At 38.7% G+C, this 22680-nt stretch overlaps 1 protein-coding gene across 1 annotated transcript in view; it reads left to right on the top strand.

Moving 5' to 3' along the window:
- The window catches only part of LOC104846845 (uncharacterized), a 138370-nt gene that overhangs the window by 17773 nt on the left and 97917 nt on the right, over positions 1-22680 (top strand). The window contains 2 exon segments of the mRNA XM_064271880.1: positions 12829-12980; positions 14780-14858. Of these exon segments, the coding sequence (XP_064127950.1) occupies positions 12829-12980; positions 14780-14858 (231 nt within the window).

Here is a 22680-nt window from a genome sequence, read left to right on the forward strand (position 1 = left end):
GTCGAGTCGGTTCCGACTCATAGCGACCTTATGCACAACAGAACAAAACACTGCCCAGTCCTGCGCCATCCTTACGGTCGTTGCTATGCTTGAGCTCATTGTTGCAGCCACTGTGTCAGTGCACCTCGTTGAGGGTCTTCCACTTTTCCACTGACCCTGTACTTTGGCAAGCATGATGTCCTTCTCCAGGGACTAATCCCTTCTGACAACATGTCCAAAGTATGTAAGACACAGCCTCACCATCCTTGCTTCTAAGGAGCATTCTGGTTGTACTTCTTCCAAGACAGATTTGTTCGGTCTTTTGGCAGTCCATGGTATATTCAATATTCTTCACCAACACCACTATTCAAAGGTGTCAGTTCTTCTTCAGTCTTCCTTATTCATTGTTTCTGAAGTTAAGATACTTCTCAATAAGTAACCTTATTTACTGAAAAATAAAGAGGTGCATGATCATTGTAATCACCATATATAAACATTATTCTAAAAAAAAAAAAAATTTTTTTTTCTTCTTTGGCTTATACATCTCACCCAGGGGGAGGTGTTAACCAGGTGCCCCATTCTAACCCACTGTTAGTAATGATGCAAGGCCACTTCATACGTCTTCCTCACTCCATTTGAGTTGTAAAATTCTGCTCAAAAGAAGCATACTGTGCAAAGATGTGCTGATTTCCCTTGTCTTCCCTGTAGTACTTGGTACTTGTGGTCTATTAATAAACAGTTTTTTTCCTGGTTTCTCCACATGCCTTGGTATTCTAATCGTATCCTCTCATGTTGTTGTGGTTAGGTGCCACTGAGTCACTTCCAACTCATAGCAACCCTATGTACAACAGAACGAAACACTGTCTGGTCCTGCACCATCCTCACAATTGTTGCTGTGTTTGAGCCCGTTGTTGCTGCCACTGTGTCAATCCATTTCGTTGAGAGTCTTCCTATTTTTAGCTTACCCTCTACTTTACCAAGCATTATGGTCTTCTTCAGGGATTGGTCCCTTCTGATAACATGTCCAAAGTATGTGAGACCAAGTCTTGCCATCCTTGCTTATAATGAGCATTCTGTCTGTACTTCTTCCAAGACAGATTTGTTCATTGTCCTGGCAGTCAATATTCTTCGCCAACACCATAATTTAAAGGTGTCAATTCTTCTTCAGCCTTCCTTATTCATTGTCCAGCTTTCACAAGCATATGAGGCTATTGAAAACACCATGGCTTGAATCAGGCACACCTTAGTCCTCAAACTGGCATCATTACTTTTGAACACTTTAAAGAGATCTTTTGCAGCAGATTTGCCCAATGCAGTACATCCTTTGATTTCCTGACTGCCGCTTCCATGAGCATTGATTGTGGCTCTAAGTAAAATTAAATCCTTGACAAATCAATGTTTTCTCCCTTTACCATGATGTTGCTTATTGGTCCAGTTGTGAGGATTTTTATTTTCTTTACGTTGAAGTATAATCCATATAAAAGGCTATAGTCTTTGATCTTCATCAGTAAGTGCTTCCGGTCCTCTTCACTTTCAGCAAGCAAGGTTGTGTCGTCTGCGTATCGCAGGTTGTTAATGACCCTTTCACCAATACTGATGCCACATTATTCTTTGTAGAGTCCAGCTTCTCAGATTATTTGCTCAGCATACAGATTGATAAGTATGGTGAAGGGATGCAACCCTGACACATATCTTTGTTGATTTTAAACTATGCAGTATCCCCTTGCTCTGTTCCGATGACTGCCTCTTGGTCAATGTACAGGTTCTGCATGACCGCAATTTTAGCCATAATTTGTTGTGATCCACACAGTCGAATGCTGTTGCATAGTCAGTAAAACACAGGTAAACCTCTTTCTGGTATTCTCTGCTTTCAGCCAAGATCCATCTGACATCCCAATTATATCCCTTGTTCCATTCCCTCTTCTGAATCTGGCTTGAATTTCAGCAGTTCCTTATCAATGTATTGTTCCAACAGTTTTTGAATTATTTTCAACAAAATTTTACTTGTGTGTCATATTAATGATATTGTTCGATAATATCCGCATTCTGTTGGATCACTTGTCTTTAGAATGGGCACAAATATGGATCTCTTCCAGTTGGTTGACCAGGTAGCCATCTTCCAAATTTCTTGGCATAGACGAGTGAGCACGTACAGCACTGCATCCTTTTGTTGAAACATCTCAATTAGTATTCCATCGATTCCTGGAGCCTTAATTTTCACCAGTGCCATCAGTGTAGCTTGGACTGCTTCCTCCAATATCGTAAGTTCTTGATCATACGCTACCTCCTGAAATGGTTGAACGTTGATCAATTGCTTTGATACAGTGACTCTGTGTATTCCCTCCAACTGCTTTTGATACTTCCTGCATCATTCAATATTTTGCCTGTAGAATCCTTCAGAATTGCAACTCAAACCTTCGATTTTTTCTTCAGTTCTTTCAGCTTGAGAAATGCTGAACATGCACTTGCTTTTTGCTTTCTAACTCCAGATCTTTGCACATTTCATTATAATACTTTGTCTTCTTGAGCTCCTCTTTGAAATCTTCTGTTCAGCTCTTTCACTTTATCATTTCTTCCATTTGTTTAAGCTACTTGACATTGAAGAGCAAGTTTCAGAGTCTCTTCTGACATCCATTTTGGTCTTTTCTTTCTTTCCTGTCATTTTAATGACCTCCTGCTTTCTTCATGTATGATATCCTTGATGTCATTCTACAACTCATTTTGTCTTAGGTTATTATTGTTCAGTGCGTCAAAGTTTTCTTGAGATGGCCTCCAAATTCAGGCAGGATATACTCAAGGTCATACTTAGGCTCTCATGGACTTGTTTTAATTTTCTTCAGCTTCAACGTGAACTTGCGTATGAGCAAATGATGCTCTGTTCTGCAGTCGGCCCCTGGCCCTGTTCTGACTGTTGATATCGAGCTTTTCCATTGTCTCTTTCCACTGATGTAGTCGATTTGATTCCTATTTTTCTCTCTGGTGAAATCCATGTGTGTAGTCACCATTTATGTTGCTGAGAAAGTATTCGCAATGAAGAAGTCATTGATCTTGCAAAATTCTGTCATGCAATCTCAAGTGTTGTTTCTATCACCAAGTTCTTTTTTTTTCTACTATCAATCCTCCTTTGTTTCCAACTTTCACATGCCAATCACCAGTAATTATCAATATATCTTGATTGCATGTTTGATCAATTTCAGACTGCAGAAGTTGGTAAAAATCTTTAATTTCCTCATCTTTGGCATTGGTGGTTTTGATGGTTAAGACTGTGTGTCAGCTTGGCTGGGCCATGATTCTCAGCTTTTATATGTGATTACTCCCATGATGGAACCTGTTGTGAGCAGCCCATCAGCTGAAAGGGAGTTTCCTTGGGCGCGTGGCCTACCTCTGGATAGAAGCAGATGTTCTGGCTTTTTCCTCACTTTGGATCCTGCAGTTGGCTCCTGTTTATCTGATCTCCGGTTCTTGGGACTTGAGCTAGCAGCTTACCTGCTGAACTTGGGGTTCATCAATCTTCGCAGCCTGTGAGCAAGAGCCCTGCTCTCCAGCCTGCCAATCTTGAATTTGCCAGCGCCTGCGGCTACGTGAATTAGGCGAAGCCTCTATTCTGATCCACAGACTTGGGAAGTTCCAGCCTCTACAACTGCGTGACCCGTTTCCTAGATATCAGTCTCTCTCTCCGTGTATATTTATAGGGTTTACTGGTTTTGCTTCTCTAGAGAACCCCGCCTAAGACAGTGGTTGGTGCATAAATTTGAATAGTGGTCATATTAACTAGTATTCCCCTTGTAGGTATATGAATATTATCTTATCAATAACAGTGTTGTACTTCAGGATAGATCTTGGAATGTTCTTTTTGATGATGAATGTGACACCATTCCTCTTCAGTTTTTCATTCCTGGCATAGTAGACCATATGATTGTCTGATTCTAAATAGTCAATACCAGTCCATTTCAGCTCACTGATACCTAGCATGTTGATCTTTACGTTTTCTTCTCTATTTTGGACAACTTCCAATTTTCCTAGATTAGTATTTCATACATTCCACATTCCAATTATTAATGGATGTTTGCAACTGTTTCTTCTCATTTTGAATCATGCCCCATCAGCAATGAAGGTTCCGAAAGCTTGACTCCATCCACATCATCAAAGTTGACTCTACTTTGAGGAGACAGCTCTTCCCCAGTCGTATTTTGAGTGCCTTCCAATCTGAGGGGTTCATCTTCCAGCACCATATCAGACAATGTTCCGCTGCTATTCATAAGGTTTTCACTGGCCAATTTTTTCAGAATTAGACTGCTAGGTTCTTCTTCCTGGTCCTGTCTTCAGTCTGGAAGCTCTGCTGAAACTTGTGCACCAAGGGTGACCATGCTGGCATTTGAAATACTGGTGGCAAAGTTGCCAGTGTCACAGCAACACACAAGCCACCGTAGTGCAACAAACTGACAGACATGTAGTTAATCCCCTCAGGCACTGTGTATTAACTTGGTAAGCCTTTATTTATCGTGGTTAGTCATAGGCATATTGAATGATAGCTGATCCCAGTCATATTTTTACTTACTATTCTAGCAAATATTGATGCTGTGTCTGAAGTGATGTCAGTACAGACAAGCAGCAGCCTTCACTAGAGGTAGAGACATCAGTTCTAGGTGGTATAAAGAAGTATAGACTGAGTCACAGTGTTTTTTTCAAAATTGTTTTCGTATGAGTTCATAAAGAGTTAAGATAGCATTTGTTGTTTAAGATAAAAAATAATTCTAAGAGTGTTTATCTGGTTTACCAGTATGTGTATTTAAAAAATATTTTTCTAATTATGGAAATTATTTTCCTGGAAAGATAAGGATTGCGAAGAAAACCAAAGCAAAAACAGGCTCTCCCAGGCTGTGAGGGCTATTTTAATAAAACAACTATTTTGCATTTCAGTTTAAACAGTTGACTCCTGGATTAATATGTCAGTTAATTAGGAGGACTTCAGTTCCATTTCCTTACATATTTGTCTGCTAAATTCTTATTAAAAAAAATAATAAAAGAACTCCTGTGATTAGAGTAATACAAAAGTGAAGGCCCACTCTTACTCTGCTCCCTTCTCCCATTTTAGCAATATTGCCTATTTGGTTTAGAAATAAAAAAGAAGAAAATGAAATTTTGGGTAGGAAATAATAGGGAGAAGTTATTAATATTCAGAGGAGGAATGCCAAGGTAACAATACTTGAAAATAAATAAAATTCCTTTCAGTGCTTTCTACCTATAAATCATTTTTCTGTACATGCTGGAGAGAGTAGAGTATATGAAAATACCACTGGTGTGAAAATCTATAGGAATGCATTTAATGTGGCAAGACAGTGTGGTGCCATGCTCAACAGCACCCAGAGCTCTGGAACCAGGCTGCCTAGGTTTTGATCCTGGCTTCTATTATTATGAAACATACAAAAATATAAATATTTGTAAAGTTATAAAATTTCTACCTCAGTGGATCATCTTGCTCACCTTCTAGGACATTATCTACCCTATTTGAGAGACTTCCTAGTTTATTCACCTATTAATTGGGTATAATAATAGTATGTATGTCATACTATTAAAATTCTAAAATAATGTATTAAAATTAAATTATCATTAAAAGATAATTAAAATAATTATGTGTATAAAGTACCTACTGACTACAAAAATATATTTTAGTCCAGGTATTGCCACTTAATTAACCGTGACCTCTGGCAAATTACTTACCCCTCTGTGCTTCAGCTCCCTGGCCTTTAAAACTGAGATAATAATCTTTGTTCTGCCTATATTACAAGTCTGTTGCAAAGAATAAATGAAATAATATATGTGGAAGTGCCTTGTAGCCTCTAATGTATGCCCAAATATGAAGGAATATTATTTTTTAGAAGTTTTTAAAATTGAGATATTTTACTTTAAAAAATTACTCTAAATGATGCTGCAGGACTAAGCTATGATTCATTTAATCTGATTCTTTGAATTTTATTTCATATTGTGATATCCCAGAATCCCTGATGGTGCAGTGGTTAAGAGCAAAAGGTTGGCAGTCCGAATGCATCAGCCACTCCTTGGAAACCCTATGGGGCAGTTCTATTCTGTCCTGTAGGGTTGCTATGAGTTGGAATCGACTTGACAGCAATCGGTTTGGTTTTTGGTATTGTGGCATCCCAGGGAAAAATACCTAAACAATTTAAGCAAGGTTTTATGCCACTGCATTTTCTACCATTTTTGCTAAATAATTATGCACGAAAGCCAAAATATGCAGTAGCCTTACTCTAATGGGTGGGTGTGAATTATTGGTATTACTGTTCTTGAGGCATGTACTGGGTTTATTCTTCCAGTCCTTGGCCATGTGAAATGAAACATTTGCAGCACTCACCATACTGTTTTAAAAGTTTTTTTTTTTTTAATTTTGGAAACTTCACCAGTGGACAGCATTTTCCCCCGAAAGACTGTAGTTAGTATTTGATTTTCCGTTAGCCTTCTGCCTTGCGCGGAACCTTCTGTTGGGTCAGAAAGGAAGTGGCATCTGCCCAGTATTGCAGTGAGTAAACCATTTGTCAGTTAGCCTCTGCCTGGTATTCTGCCCTGCTCTGTATTGGTCACTGGGGATCAAAATGAGAATATGCAGGGACTGGGGAATGTCAGCTCTCAAGTATTTATCATTCTATCAGGGTGCTGAGAAGGTACCATAACCCCCTTAGAGGGCACTGGGGGGCATGACCAATGGGTACCAAAGGATATGGCATAGACTGTGGGGCTAGGGATATTTTGGAGGAATAAGTGCATGGTGAGGACTAGTCTGGGAGGAGGAAGGACTTGACTGGGCCTTGAAGAGTTGGGTGGGGGGGTAGAAGGGGTGTGGTTGTGTGGAATTTTCAAGCATCACATTGCCAGTGCTGATCAGCTTATTTAGTTTTTTGCACTGGGGTGGTTGGGCATGTTTGAGAACCCTAAGAATAGTTAGTCTGCTTATAATTTTTTCTCCTGTTTTTAAACATTTTTTAACTAGACTCTGGAGCAAGTCTGTACATATTTTATCTCATTTAATCAACACAACAACCACAGGAGGATAGACTCTGTTAATACTTCCATTTGGACATGAGGAAACTGAAGCATTTTTTTAAGGTTAAGAGTTCCACAGCTGGGCTTTTTCTTCCCCCTTCCCATTACAAAAAAAAAAGTCTTTTTTAATAGTTTCAGAAAAAAAGTCATTTGAGGGAATTTGTGAGAGTTGTGAAGTAGAATATTTCCTCACTGTCTGCCCTTGAGAGTAGATGTATTGATAAGATTGGGCCCCTGAAAGTATGTGGCAGTAACAGGGATTAGATCAAACCAGGTGGGATGGCAGAGGGTGCAAGGTGGGGCCTGAGGATGGTGCTCTTGGTGGGAGAGATGGCTTTTATACAGCAGTCCGTAGGCTTCTTGCAGCTGGTTCCAGTTCCTTTTATGTCTGCACACTTTGCCTGGGTTTCTCTAACCTCATACCCATACCGTGAGGAATTCGACTAGACAAATTGAATTTCTTATTTTTTATTAACTTCTTATATTGACCGTGTTGGACCCTGGTGTCCTCTTGTACTGGTCCAGTGTAGAATCATCTCAGGCCAGAAGTGCTCCTGTGGTAAAAGCATGCTTTGACCTCAGAAACTGGCTTTGTGACTTAGAAACTCAACCAGAGTTTAATAAGGTGCCCTTGATGATGCTCTCAGGACAGTCAGGGAAATAAAGGTATGTGACATTAACACCAGTTTTAATCATTGGCTTTTTGGAATTTGCATTGCAGTTTGAAAACTTTTTGCCACCAAGTGCTGCAGAAGATCACAAATAGGGTTTTGTCCACAGGTGGCTGCTGAATGTCACAAATTGGATTTTGAGGTCAGAGGATCTCAGGGTGGTTTGCTGGGGTCATTTCTCCTGACTTACCATTTCTTACACCATTTCCATGCCCCAAGAAATGGCTAACCTCATGAACTCAGCTTCATGTTTATTCTATTTTTTTCTCTTCACGTTTAGTTTTGTTGCTTTTCCTTCGTTCTTCACATTTCGAATTTCTTCTGGTATCATTTGCTTTTTGTCTGAAGAATTTCTTTTAACAATTCTTTCACAGCAAATCTTCTGGCAAGGAATTCTCCTTTGTTTGAGAATGTCTTTATGTTGCCTTCATTCCTGAAAATTATTTCTGCTGGATATAGAATTTTCAGTTGTCATTTCTTTGCTTTCAGCTCCACTTCCTTACTTTCGCCATGGTTTCTGATGAGAAATCCATAGTCATTTGAGTTGTTGTTTGCCTATATTGTTTTCTCTGGCTGCTTTCAAGATTTTCTCTTTGTCTTTTGTTTTCAGCAGTTTGATTATATTTCTGGACATGAATTTCTTTGGGCTCATTCTATTTGGAGTTCACTGATATTCTTGAATTTGTGCGTGTTTGTCTTTTGCCAAATTTGGAAAGTTGTCAGCCATTATTTCTTCAAATATCCTCTCTTCTGAGACTCCATCACATGAATATTAGGTCTTTTGTTAGTGTCCCAACGTCCCCAAGGCCCTGTTCATTAAAAAAAACTTTTTTTCTCTGTTGTTAGATTGGATAATTTTGATTGATAAACAAGCTCAGTGATGTTTTCCTCTATCTTCTCCATTCTGCTCTTGAGCCCAACCAATGAGTTTTTAAATTTGATTTTTGTGTTTTTTCCCATTATAAAGTTTCCTTTTGGTTTTCCTTTAAATTTTCTGAGACTTTTTCCCCTCATTGGTTTCAAGAGAGTTCGTGATTGTTTGCTGGGGCATTTGTATAATATAGCTGTTTTGAAATTTTTGTCAGTTAATTCCAATACCTGTGTCATCTCAGGGTTGATGTGTCTTTTCATTGTCTTTTCCCATATGAGTTAGAATTTTTCTGGTTCTTCATATACTGAGTAATTTTGGATTATGTTTTGGAAATTTGTTATAGCATTATATGAAACAGTAGATCTTATTTAAATCCTATGTGGAATGTACATATTTTTGGTTTAGCAGCCAGTTGACCACTGGTTAGTTTCAGGCCATGGATTCCAACCTGTCTTTTGTGGGTTGTGGTTCCAGTTTCAGTTCTAGTTTTGAAGCCTTTGAAGTGCTATTTAGATCTGTCCCATGTGTGTACTACTCAGTAGCCAGGCTAGGGTCTGGGTGGAGGTTTTACCTTGTAGTTAAGATCTCAAAGTCTTTGGTATGCGTAATAGGATCAGATCTGTGCCTTTGCAGCTCAGGGTGTCCAGGAGTTCATAAACAGCTGTACAGGTTTGCTTCTCTGAATTCTTTCCCACTTCATAACCTCCCTGGTACTTTCCAGTTCCCTAGGATCCTCTTTTTTTTTTTTTTTCTACATTGTACTTTAGGTGAAGGTTTACAGAACAAACTAGTTTCTCATCAGACAGTACACACATTGTTGTTTGACATTGGTTAACAACCCCACGACATGTCAACGTTCTCCCTTCTCAACCCTGGGTGCCCTATTACCAGCTTTCCTGTTCCCTCCTGCCTTCTAGTCCTTGCCCCAGGGCTGGTGCACCCTTTGGTCTTGTTTTGTTCCATGGGCCTGTTCAATCTTTGGCTGAAAGGTGAACCTCATTACTGAGCTCAAAGGGTGTCTAAGGGCTGTACTCTCAGGGTTTCTCCAATTTCAGTCAGACCAGCAAGTCTGGTCTTTCTTTTTGAGTGAGAATTTTGTTCTACATTTTTCTCCAGCTCTGTCCACGACCCTCTATTGTGATTGCTGTCAGAGCAGTCAGTGGTGGTAGCCAGGCACCATCTAGTTCTATTGGACTCAGTCTGGTGGAGGCCATGGTTAGATGAGGTCCATTAGTCTTTTGGACTAATCTTTCCCTTGTATCTTTAGTTTTCTTCATTCTTCCTTTCTTCTGAAGGGGTGAGGACAGTGGAGTATCCTAGATGGCTGCTCACGGGCTTTTAAGATCCTGGATGCTACTCACCAAAGTAGAATGTAGAATATACTCTTTATAAAATGTTATGCCAATTGAACTAGATGTTCTCCAAGACCATGGTCCCCACAGCCCTCAGCCCAGCAATTAGGTCCCTTAGGGAGTTTGGATGTGTCTATGGAGCTACCATGACCTTGCCTTGTACAGGTTATGCTGGCTTCCCCAGTATTGTATGCTGTCTTACCCTTCCCCAAAGTTTCCACTTACCTATTTTTTTATTGTCTATTAAGTGTTTTTCCATTCCCACCCCTCCCCTCCTCGTAACCATCAAAGACTGTTTCTTTTTGTATGTAAACCTTTTCATGAGTTTTTATAGTAGTGGTGTCATACAATATTTGTCCTTCAGTGATTGACTTATTTCATTCAGCATAATGCCCTCCAGATTCATCCACGTTATGAGATGCTTCAAAGATTAATCCCTATTCTTTATTGTTACATGATGCTCCATTGTGTGTATGTACCACAGTTTGTTTATCCATTCATTTGTTGATGGGCATCTAGGTTATTTCCATCTTTTTGCTATTGTGAACAATGCAGCAATGAAAATGGGTGTGCATATGGCTATTCGTGTGACAGCTCTTATTTCTCTAGGATATATTCCTAGGAGTGGGATTGCTGGATCACATGGTATTTCTATTTCTAACTTTCTAAGGGAGTGCCGTATCATTTTCCAGAATGGTTGTATCATTTTGCATTCCCACCAGCAGTGCATAAGAGTTCCGATCTCCCCACAGCCTCTCCAACGTTTGTTATTTCCTGTTTTCTTGATTTGTACCAGTAATGCTGGAGTGGTATGGTAACTCATTATGGTTTTGATTTACATTTCTCTAACGGCTAGAGATGTGAGCATTTCCTCATGTGTCTGTTGGCTGCTTGAATGTCTTCTTTGGTGAATTGTCTGTTCATTTCCTTTGCTCATTTTTTAATTGGCTTATTTGTCTTTTTGTTGCAGAAGTGTTGGATTTTCTTGTAGATTTTAGAGATTAGACCTTTGTCTGATTTTTAATAGTCAAAATTTTTTTTTCCCAGTCTGTGGGTTCTCTTTTTACTCTTTTAGTGAAGTCTTTTGATGAGCCTAAGTGTTTAATTTTTAGAAGATCCCAGTTATCTAGCTTATCCTCTGGAGCTTGTGTGTTGTTCGTTGTGGTTTGTATCCTTTTAATGCTGTATATTAGGGCCTCTAGTGTTGATTCTATTTTTTCTTCTATGAGCTTCATAGTTTTTGGCTTTATATTTAGGCATTTGATCCCCTAAGATTCTCTTTTTGATCTTCCAGCTAGAAAGCTGAAGCCGTATTTATCCCATTCCCTGAATTTCTCCAGTATGGGCATGTCCAGGACTAAGCAGCAGTAGGACGAAGGAAAGAAAAGAAAGCAACTGGAGTTGGCCCTTTCTCTTGGAACCCAGCTCTACTGAACATAGAAGAAGTTTCCTTCCCTCAGAGTGTTGTGGTTCCTATGTACTCCTTTTCCCAGCATTGGGATGTGGGAGACCAGAGAAATGAAAGAGATTTTAAAAAATTTTTATTTATTTTGTTGTTGTTGAGAATATACACAGCAAAACATACACCAATTCTACAGTTTCTACACATGCCATTTAGTGACACTGATTACATTCTTTGAGTTATGCAGCCATTCTCACCCTCCTTTTCTGAGTTGTTCTTCCCCATTAACATAAATTCACTGCCCTGTAATATTCCTGTGTAATCTTTTGAGTTGCTGTTATCTATTTGATCTCATATAGATAGTTCTTAAAAGAGCATAATGCTCAAGGCAGACCTTTTTTTTTTTTTTTTTTTACTAGTTAAGCTATACTATTATTTGGTTTTAAGATGATTTCAGGGGATTTTTTGGTTTGAGGGTTAAAGATTATCTCAGGGCAGTAGTTTCAGGGGTTCATCCACCCTCCATGGCTCCAGAAAGCCTAGAGTCTGTGAGAATTTGAAATCGTGTTCTGCATTTTCCCCCTTTTGTGTTCTGCATTTTCCCCCTTTTGATCAGGATTCTTCAATGGAATCTTTAATCAAAATGTTCAGTAATGAGGGTTGGCCACCATCCAGTTCTTCTGATCTCATGGCAAAGGAGGCAGTTGTTCATGGGACCAATTAGCTACATATTCCATATCTTCCTCCTATTCCTGACTCTCCTTCTTCTTCTGTTGTTCCAGGCAAATAGAGAGCAATTGTTGTGACTTGGATGGCTTCTTGCAAACTTTTAAGACCCCAGGTACTACACAGTGAAATAGGAGGTAGAACAGAAATACTAAACATGTTATTAGGCCAATTAACTGGGATGCCCCATGAAACCATGACCCTAAACCTCCAAACCAAGGAATCAAATCCCATGAGGTTTTTAGTTGTACATAAGCAGCCTCAGTAGGTATTCTTTTTTTTTTTTTTGTCATTGTTTTAAATGTGTCTATCACACAACTTTTGAATGAGTTTTTTTTTTTTTTAAAGAAGGAGAAGGTTAGTACTTTCTCTATGCATTGGAATTTCCCTTCACTGCTTCTGGAGCTAGATCTAGAGAGCTTCTCCTGGAGCTCTCCCTCTTTGAGCCTCAGGGCCTACTTCCAGGTTTCTAGTGCATCAAGTCCAGGCTGGGTATACTGTAGGAGGAAAAATGGTAAACTCACTGCCAGCTTGGCATACTTCAAATTCTGGCCTTCTTCCTCAATCGTCCTGATATTATTTACTTGTCAAAGTTTTTATATAGCTATTTCTTGCATTTTTTTATCCAAGTTATATAGGAATATTTAGTGGGAGCGACTGGAACTGGAACTCTCGATTATATTTAGAGAAATTATATTATATTTATGTGCTTGTTTTTCTATCATATGAGTACGACTTGGCATATAAAGCTTATTTTTCTTTTTTTGTCAGTGACAGTATATGAAGTGCATGTGGCAACTGGTGAGCTATGGAATGCTGGAACAAAAGCAAATGTCTGTATTTCTGTCTATGGGGAAAAGGGAGATACAGGATCTAGACAACTATTTAGATCCAAGAGTTCCTTCAATTTTTTAAGAGGACAAGTAAGTGAGAAAAAGTTTTATGTATAACAACTTTTTGTTGTTAAATGTTGAACTTGAATACATTACATCATTTTTACTGTTACTGATAACACAAGTAAGGAGCTCTGGAGGTGCAACGGTTAACTGCTCAGCTGCTAACCGATGGGTTGCCTGTTGGAACCCACCCAGCGGCTCTACAGGAGAAAGACCTGGCAATCTGCTTCTATAAAGATTACAGCCTAGAAAACCCTACAGGGCAGTTCTACTCTGTCACATGCGGTCACTGTGAGCCAAAATTGACTCAATGCCACCTAACAACAATGAACGATAACACAAGTAATATTACACAAGTAATATGTAGAGGTTTTGTTTTGTTTTTGTTATAGTTTTTTAAGTCATTCTCCACATTTCAGTTATATCAGCTTTCTTTGATGACCCAGCCAGTTCTTGAGTGTATCAGGATATTTTCATTGCATATCCTTTTCTTTTTAGAGCCTCTATATAAATTATCATTAGTTATCATAGTTCATAATTTTCTCTGCCAATATATTCTGTTATTGCATAGAAAGTCCAAATTATCATTAAATATCATAGTTCATAATTTTCTCTGCCAGTATATTCTGTTATTGCATAGAAAGTCCTCCTTTTCTAGCAGATCTGTTTGAAGGATAAAGGGATAACAAAAATCTGTTGCCATTGAGTTGATTCTGACTCATAGCGAGCTCATGTGTTACGGAGTAGAACTGCTCCAGAGGATTTTCGTGGCTGTAAGTTTTGGAATCTTAATGGAGTCCTTTCTTTCCTGGTACCACTGGATGGGTTTGAACCACCAACCTTTAGGTTAGCAGTCAAGAACAAAGCATTTGTGCTACCTAGGCACCTTATATGTTAACTAATTACCCTGTACGAAGCATGGAGAGTGTTTTTGGTTGATGAATGCTAATGATTTTGTTATTCATTGCATATATTCTTAGCAGTGTATTTCATGCACAGGCAGAGTGGTTCAAAGGAAAATAGCCTCACTGCATGTCAGAAGAGCTGAGCTCGAATCCTGACTCTGTGCTTCACCCTTCTTGTCTGTAGACAAGGATATGTTTTTCTTGCTGAGCTTTTTTGAGGATAAAATGAAATGTATGTGAAAACACTTTGAAACATTAAGACACTATACAAATGCAAAGGGTTTTTTGGTCTGTTTGTCTGATTTTGGGTTCTTTTCAGGTAATATGCTACACTGTGGATTTTTTTTGTGTGTGTTTTAACTGAAGCATTATCTTAGATAGGAACTCTGGGCTTTCCTCAAGTTTACCCACAAACCGTGGGAGCACATACATGTCTAGTTTTGATAGTAGCAGCACAGTGGGACTCCAAATAAATGCTATAACTCTCTAATATTTTTTTGCATCCATATCTTAAAATTAATAAGCATTGTAGTTACGAGTGGTCCATAGGCATTGCTTGTGAAAGCAAAATAATTCCTTCCCAATGCAGACTAGAGTTTTGTATATTTTGATGAATGTAAACTTATTGTATATTTTATAATTATTACATTTATACCATGATTATTTTAAAAATATAGTTGTAGAGAGTCCCCAAAGCTATACTTTTACAACTAAAAGTTGGCAACAAAGAAGAGAGGGGTATGTTTGAAAAATTGTTATTGTTCAGTTGTTCCCTAAAATGTTTTGCCCTTAATTTCTTAATCTGGATGGATTTGTGTATTTCCTAAGTGAACCTACTCTTTTTACAACCTTAATTTATACTTTTGGTAGAAATCAGAGTTAATATTCTAGATCTAATTAGACTGCTTTGATTGGTTATAGACTGACACTTTCTCCCTGGAAGCTGTGCACCTTGGGAATTTGTACAAAGTTGTCATAGGTCATGACGGCCTTGGACCAGGTAAGACTTTCCCACAGAGAATTAATAAAGGTCTGAGTCCACTATATTTATACAAAACCCTGCATGAATCTAGGATGAATCTAGGAGGTAGCAAGCATCTGCTGGTGGTGACATTCCATGAAGCTGGTGCTGAGGATAGTACCAACAGTGACATATTAAGGAGACTGTCCTGGCAGCAGGATCTCAGGTGTGTTTTCTGCTTCTATTTTGTTGATATGTGTTCCTCAGCTTTCCCACCAGATCTATGAGATGACCCATGTCTTTCCAATAAATTCTTTTTCTGTCGGTATATAAAACAACCATAACAAAAACATAATTTATTTAACAAAAGATAGAGTACTAAAGGGCACAGACCAAAAAAAGTAATTTAAAAAAACCTAAAAAAGATAACTAGCATAAATGTGGTAAACTTGCCAACTTAAAAGTATCCAAGCTTATGTTTCCCAAAATGCAAAGAACAAAATTCTCATACAAATATATTATGATCATGTTTTTAAATAATTTATGACAGAATTAGCAGGACACAAAGTTGGTTCAAAGGAGAATACAATGAATGAACTGGTCTTAGTAACAACAACAAAAATTATTTAAAAAAAATTGATCTTAGGATTCTGTAGAGAAACAATGCATATATATATATATATATATATATATATACACACACACACACAGAGAGAGATTTACTTCAGGGAATTAGCTCATGCAATTATGGGGTGGCGGCAAATCTAAGATCTGTAGGTCAGATGACAGGCTAGAGACTCTGGGAGGCTTGTGCCCCAACATTCGTAGGTCAGGCAGTGAGAAGAGTGAAGACTAAGAGTGTTTTGGCTAAGTGTCTATTTACTGTCTGGATGGAGAATGCACCCTAGGGAAACTCCTTCTTTTGTTTAAGGCCTTCAACTGATTGATTATGGATTAAATTACCAGAGGCCAGCTGATTTAAGAATTTAACTAATTTGAATAGCAACTAGACTAGTGTTTTACCAAATGACTGGGCACTATAGCTTAGCCAAGTTGACACATAAAATTAACCATCACTAAAAAAAGATGAATTGATAAGTTAGGTTACAAATATGGTTTATGTCCTATGAAAACAAAAACAAAACTTGTTGCCATCCAGTCGATTCTGACTCCTTGTGACCCTGTAGGACAGAGTAGAACTGCCCCATAGAGTTTCCAAGGAGCACCACAGAGAATCATATGACCCCTAAGCAGACTTGTTAGAAGCGTGCTAATAGGGCATTGAAGAACATGCAGTCATCTTTTTGCCTTATTTCCAAATTTTTGACAATTTTTCTAAACAAAGGCCAGAGCCCTCAGACTGAAAAATTTCCATGTCTAATTATGTGCTCTCTGCAAGAGACATAGTTAAAAATGAATGGCCCAGTAATATTAAAAATGAAAAGTGGGGGTGGAGCCAAGATGGCTGACTAGGTAGAAGCTACCTCGGATCCCTCTTGTAACAAAGACTCGGAAAAACAAGTGAATCAATCACATACATGACAATCTACGAACCTTGACCATCAAACACAGATCTAAAGAGTTGACCCGAGTGACAGAGACTGAGAACGAACAACCACGGGGAAGCAATGACTGCTTTTGGAGCCTGGAGCCAGCGTCTCAGTCAGAAAACCTTGGCGCCGGGCTTTGGATTGGGTGCAGGGGAGCTGAGCAGAGCATCCTGAGATGGCGCAAACACAGGACGCAGCCCTACCCCCGAGAAGTGACCTCGGGGGAAGCCCAGCCAGTGAACGCAGGCAGTGCAGCAACGTGGCTGACAGGAGGAGAACTCACTGGGAGGCAGCAGCTGGTTTTGGAGCCTGGAGTGCGGCGTCCCAGCCGGGGAACCTTGGCGCTGGGCTTTGGACTGGGAGCGGAGGAGCTGACCACGGCTTCTGAGACAGCACAAGCACAGGACGCAGGCCTGACACTCGGAGGCAATCTCGACCCAGCCAACGCACACAGGCTACACACCCCTCGGGAATCTGAGATAAAACAGTCATCACCAAGCAAGATAAGTAACTTTGTTTATATTCTGGGGTGCTACTCTCTCCTATCTATCTGATCCCTCCCCTCCCCTTCCCAGGCGGCTTCATTAACATTGGAATTTCCTGAGCCAAAGAGTGAGTACTCTGCGTTTTTTTTTTTTTTTTTTTGGTCTTTTCCTAACCCATTCTCCTGGCCTGAGAGAAGCAGCTACAAAAAAACCCAGGGACCAAAAATCTTTCCCTGACTTCCTGAAATTGGACTAAAAATACAGAACCAGCTCCAGCCAAGCATATGAGATCCACAGTCTTGGGCTTTCATCCCTACAGGGAACAAGGTGGCTATTATAATGCAAAGGCAATTCTGATAGGGATCTGACTGTAATTGTTTTAGCAGACTACTGGAAAGACAAGTTTCCCAGGTCTGATATCTCTGCGTATTCAACAGAGCCCTCACTGACACACAACAGGGAACTGAGGGCTGAAGCTCCCCCCAGACAACCTAGCCTCCTGCCTTAGGGGTCTGAAGATGGTGACACCTACCAATTTGTAGAGGTACATGCACTGGGTGACTAAGGTACAGCTGCAGAGCCTACCCACCAAAGTGCTTTAGGAACAGAGACACACCAACCTCACTGGCACTTGGAGGAAGCCTGTCAGCATCCTGCCCCCTCTGGAGTATGACCCCCTGCTGCTACTAGAATCTGGTACACACAACTATCACCACTACTCCTCTAGGTGGATAGGTGACAGTCTGCACCACACACTTGGTGACCCAAAATCAGATTCTACTCAAGAATAGTGAATGGACTGTTAGGCTTATATATCTGGTAACAGCCCAAACCAGCTGGTAATAGGACATAAGTGATTCAAAGGCTACAACAATCAAGACGGCGCAATCTAGTAGCTCATCTACGTATACTGAAAGAAAACAAAGCAAGATAAGACTCAGCAAATACAAATCATTACAATACCTTATAGATGGCTCGGAGACAGCAGTCGATATCAGACCACATAAAGAAGCAGACCATGATTGCTTCTACAACTCCCCAAATTAAAGAATCAAAATCTTTCCCACGATACAATCCTGGAATTACCATATGCAGAATATAAAAAACTAATTTATAGAATGCTTCAAGACATCAGGGATGACCTCAAAAATGAAATAAGGCAGTCTACAGAAAAAAGCTAAGGAACACACTGATAAAGCAGTTGAAGAAATCAAAAAGATTATTCAAGAGCATAGTGGAAAAATTAATAAGCTGCAAGGATCCGTGGAGAGACAGCATTCAGAAATCCAAAAGATTAACAATAAAATTACAGAATTAGACAACTTAATAGGAAGTCAGAGGAGCAGAATCGAGCAATTGGAATGCAGAGTGGGGAAGCTGGAGGATAAGGGAATTGACGCCAGTATAGCTGAAAAAAAATCAGATAAAAGAATTAAAAAAAAATGAAGAAACCCTAAGAATCACGTGGGACTCTATCAAGAAGAATAACTTGCATGTCATTGGAGTTCCAGAACAGGGAGGGATAACAGAAAATACAGAGAGAATAGTTGAAGATCTGTTGGCAGAAAACTTCCCTGACATCATGAAAGACGAAAGGATATCTATCCAAGATGCTCATCGAACCCCATATAAGATTGATCCAAAAAGAAAATCACCAAGACATACTATCATCAAACTTCCCAAAACCAAAGATAAAGAGAAAATTTTAAAAGCAGCCAGGGATAAAAGAAAGGTCTCCTACAAAGGAGAATCAATAAGAATAAGTTCAGACCACTCAGCAGAAACCATGCAGTCAGGAAGGCAATGGGATGACATATATAGAGCACTGAAGTAGAAAAACAGCCAGCCAAGGATCATATGTCCAGCAAAACTCTCTCTCAAATATGAAGGTGAAATTAAAACATTTAGAGATAAACACAAGCTTAGAGAATTTGCAAAAACCAAACTAAAGCTACAAGAAATACTAAAGGAAATTGTTTGGTCAGAAAATCAATAATATCAGATACCAACACAACACAAGATCACAAAACAGAACATCCTGATATCAACTTAAATAGGGAAACCACAAAAACAAATTAAGATTAAGTTTAAAAGAAAAAAACGCTCAAAACAGGGAATCATTGAAGTCAGTATGTAAAAGATCACAATAATCATAATGCAGGAGGCATAGAACTGCAATATGGAGAGGAAAACAAGGCGATATAGGACAATACAAGTTAGGTTTTTACTTAGAAAAATAGGGGTAAATATTAAGGTAACCACACAGAGTTCTAACAATTCCATAATTCAAAATACAAACCAAGAAAAACATAACAACTCAGCAAACATAAATTCAACTACTATGAAAATGAGGAACACACAGTTTACAAAGAAAAATGTCTCAGCACAAAAAAGCAAGTGGAAAAATGAAATTGTCAACAACACACATAAAAAGGCATCAAAATGACAGCACTAAACACAGACATATCTATAATTATGCTGAATGTAAATGGACTAAATGCACCAATAAAGAGACAGGGAGTCTCAGACTGGATGAAGAAACACGATCCGTCTATATGCTGCCTACAAGAGACACACCTTAGACTTAGAGACACAAACAAACTAAAACTCAAAGGATGGAAAAAAATATATCAAGCAAACAACAAGCAAAAAAGAGCAGGAGCAGCAATGTTAATTTCTGACAAAATAGACTTTAAAGTTAAATCCACCACAAAGGATGAAGAAGGACACTACATAATGATAAAAGGGACAATTGACCAGGAAGATATAACCATATTAAATATTTATGCACTCAATGACAGGGCTGCAAGATACATAAAACAAACTTTAACAGAACTGAAAAGTGAGATAGACACCTGCACAATTATAGTAGGAGACTTCCACACTCCACTTTGGGAGAAGGACAGGACTTCCAGTAAGAAGCTCAGTAGAGACACGGAAGACCTAATTGCTACAATCAACCAACTTGACCTCATTGACTTATACAGAACACTCCACCCAACAGCTGCAAAGTATACTTTTTTTTCTAGCGCACATGGGACATTCTCTAGAATAGATCACATATTAGGTCATAAAACAAACCTTTGCAGAATCCAAAACATCGAAATATTACAAAGCATCTTCTCAGACCACAAGGCCATAAAAGTGGAAATCGATAACAGAAAAATCAGGGAAAAGAAATGAAATACTTGGAAACTGAACAATACCCTGCTGAAAAAAGACTGGGTTATAGAAGACATTAAGGAGGGAATAAAGAAATTCATACAATGCAACGAGAATGAAAATACTTCCTATCAAAACCTCTGGGACACAGCAAAAGCAGTGCTCAGAGGTCAATTTATATTGATAAATGCACACATACAAAAAGAAGAAAGAGCCAAAATCAGAGAACTGTCCCTGCAACTTGAACAAATAGAAAGTGAGCAACAGAAGAATCCATCAGGCACCAGAAGAAAACAAATAATAAAAATTAGAGCTGAACTAAATGAATTAGAGAACAGAAAAACAATTGAAAGAATTAACAAAGCCAAAAGCTGGTTCTTTGAAAAAATTAACAAAATTGATAAACCATTGCCTAGACTGACTAAAGAAATACAGGAAAGGAAACAAATAACCCGAATAAGAAACGAGATGGGCCATATCACAACAGACCCAACTGAAATTAAAAGAATCATATCAGATTATTACGAAAAAGTGTACTCTAACAAATTTACAAATCTAGAAAAAGTGGATGAATTCCTAGAAAAACACTACCTACCTAAACTAACACAATCAGAAGTGGAACAACTAAATAGACCCATAACAAAAAAAGAGATTGAAAAGGTAATCAAAAAACTCCCAACAAATAAAAGCCCTGGCCCGGACGGCTTCACTGCAGAGTTCTACCAAACTTTCAGAGAAGAGTTAACACCACTACTACTAAAGGTATTTCAAAGCATAGAAAATGATGGAATACCACCTAACTCATTCTATGAAGCCACCATCTCCCTGATACCAAAACCAGGAAAGACACCACAAAAAAAGAAAATTACAGACCTATATCCCTCATGAACATAGATGCAAAAATCCTCAACGAACTTCTAGCCAATAGAAGTCAACAACATATCAAAAAAAATAATCCGCCATGACCAAGTGGGATTTATACCAGGTATGCAAGGCTGGTTTAATATTAGAAAAACCATTAATGTAATCCACCATATAAATAAGACAAAAACCACATGATCTTATCAATTGATGCAGAGAAGGCATTTGAGGAAGTCCAACACCCATTCATGATAAAAACTCTCAGCAAAATAGGAATTGAAGGAAAATTCCTCAACATAATAAAGGGCATCTCCACAAAGCCAACAGGCAACATCACTTTAAATGGAGAGAACCTGAAAGCATTTCCCTTGAGAATGGAAACCAGACAAGGATGCCCTTTATCACTGCTCTTATTCAACATTGTGCTAGAGGTCCTAGCCAGAGCAATTAGGCTAGGCAAAGAAATAAAGGGCATCCGGATTGGCAAGGAAGAAGTAAAATTATCTCTATTTGCAGATGACATGATCTTATACACAGAAAATCCTAAGGAATTCTCCAGAAAAATAATGAAACTTATAGAAGAGTTTGGCAGAGTCTCAGGTTATAAGATAAACATACAAAAATCACTTGGATTCCTCTACATCAACAAAAAGAACATGGAAGAGGAAATAACCAAATGAATACCATTCACAGTAGCCCCCAAGAAGATAAAATACTTAGGAATAAATCTTACCAAAGATGTAAAAGACCTATACAAAGAAAACTACAAAGTACTAGTGCAAGAAACTAAAAAGGACCTACATAAGTGGAAAAACATACCTTGCTCATGGATAGGAAGACTTAACATAGTAAAAATGTCTATTCTACCAAAAGCCATCTATACATACAATGCACTTCCGATCCAAATTCCAATGACATTTTTTAATGTGATGGAGAAACAAATCACCAACTTCATATGGAAGGGAAAGAAGCCCCGGATAAGTAAAGCATTACTGAAAAAAAAGAAGAAAGTGGGAGGCCTCACTCTACCTGATTTTAGAACATATTATACAGCCACAGTAGTCAAAACAGTCTGGTACTGGTACAACAACAGGCCCATAGACGAATGGAACAGAATTGAGAACCCAGATATAAATCCATCCACATATGAGCAGCTGATATTTGACAAAGGCCCAGTATCAGTTAACTGGGGAAGAGATAGTCTTTTGAACAAATGGTGCTGGCATAACTGGATATCCATTTGCAAAAAAATGAAACAGGACCCATACTTCACACCATGCACAAAAACTAACTCCAAGTGGATCAAAGACCTAAACATAAAGACTAAAACGATAAAGATCATGGAAGAAAAACTAGGGACAACGTTAGGAGCCCTAATACAAGGCATAAACAGAATACAAAACTTTGCCAAAAATGACGAAGAGAAACTGGATAACTGGGAGGTCCTAAAAATCAAACACCTATGCTCATCTAAAGACTTCACCAAAAGAGTAAAAAGACCACCTACAGATAAGGAAAAAATTTTCAGCTATGAATCCCCGACCAGCGGCAGATCTCTAAAATCTATATGATTCTGTTAAAACTCAACCACAAAAAGACAAACAACCCAATCAAGAAGTGGGCAAAGGATATGAACACGCACTGCACTAAAGAAGATATTCAGGCAGCTAACAGATACATGGGAAAATGTTCTCGATCATTAGCTGTTAGAGAAATGCAAATTAAAACTACGATGAGATTCCATCTCACTCCAACAAGGCTGGCATTAATCCAAAAAACACAAAATAATAAATGTTGGCGAGG

This window comes from Loxodonta africana, chromosome 18 (assembly GCF_030014295.1).
Source record: "Loxodonta africana isolate mLoxAfr1 chromosome 18, mLoxAfr1.hap2, whole genome shotgun sequence".
NCBI classification, from domain to species: Eukaryota; Metazoa; Chordata; class Mammalia; order Proboscidea; family Elephantidae; genus Loxodonta; species Loxodonta africana.